Below are 543 nucleotides of genomic sequence, written 5' to 3'. Positions count from 1 at the left end.
GGCGAGCATGTGGCATAATTTATTAGTTCCTCGTTTGTCCAATAATCCTATTCATGGCTCCGTTTATCATGCTCAACACCAAACATATTCGCCGCCTCTGCCACAATTGAATTTAAGATAGTGATTTGCATCTGCTTAGACATCTCCCAAGATACGAGTTTTGCAAGTGATCTATTGCATTTTGCACTACCTTGGTTCTTGCACAATGCTCGGGCGATCTTAACAAAGGAGCGAATCGTTATCTCTGACTTCCGAAATCCGTCTCTGACTCGATCTGCATTTTATAAGCCAATTCGTCATTCCCGAGAAGAAACAATGGCACACAAAAGTAGTGTCTTCATTCTACTGTGAATCATAAGTGACCCTTTTTACGAAGAGTTCGGAGGAGCTCTTACAAGTAGCACTGTCCTGGTCATCTCGATAGTTTACTGGATGCTTATAAAGATACACTGTATTATTGAGGCTGTGGGGGAAAAGGACATACTGAGGGGAGTGTAAATAAGCATTCGTCTGTTTTTGTTTGATTTGTTGCCTCCTTGTATA

General features: G+C 41.4%; 1 protein-coding gene across 1 annotated transcript in view; it reads right to left on the bottom strand.

The window, feature by feature from the left end:
* Positions 1 to 342: 342 nt before the first annotated feature.
* The window catches only part of LOC119585502 (serine/arginine repetitive matrix protein 2-like), a 2,976-nt gene continuing 2,775 nt past the window's right edge, over positions 343 to 543 (bottom strand). The window contains exon 2 of the mRNA XM_037934145.1: positions 343 to 463. Coding sequence (XP_037790073.1) covers positions 343 to 463 — 121 coding nt within the window. The remainder of the gene's footprint in view (positions 464 to 543) is intronic.

Source organism: Penaeus monodon, chromosome 19 (assembly GCF_015228065.2).
Source record: "Penaeus monodon isolate SGIC_2016 chromosome 19, NSTDA_Pmon_1, whole genome shotgun sequence".
NCBI classification, from domain to species: Eukaryota; Metazoa; Arthropoda; class Malacostraca; order Decapoda; family Penaeidae; genus Penaeus; species Penaeus monodon.
Note: the sequence above shows the minus strand (reverse complement) of the source record. Positions and strands in the feature narration are given on the sequence as shown.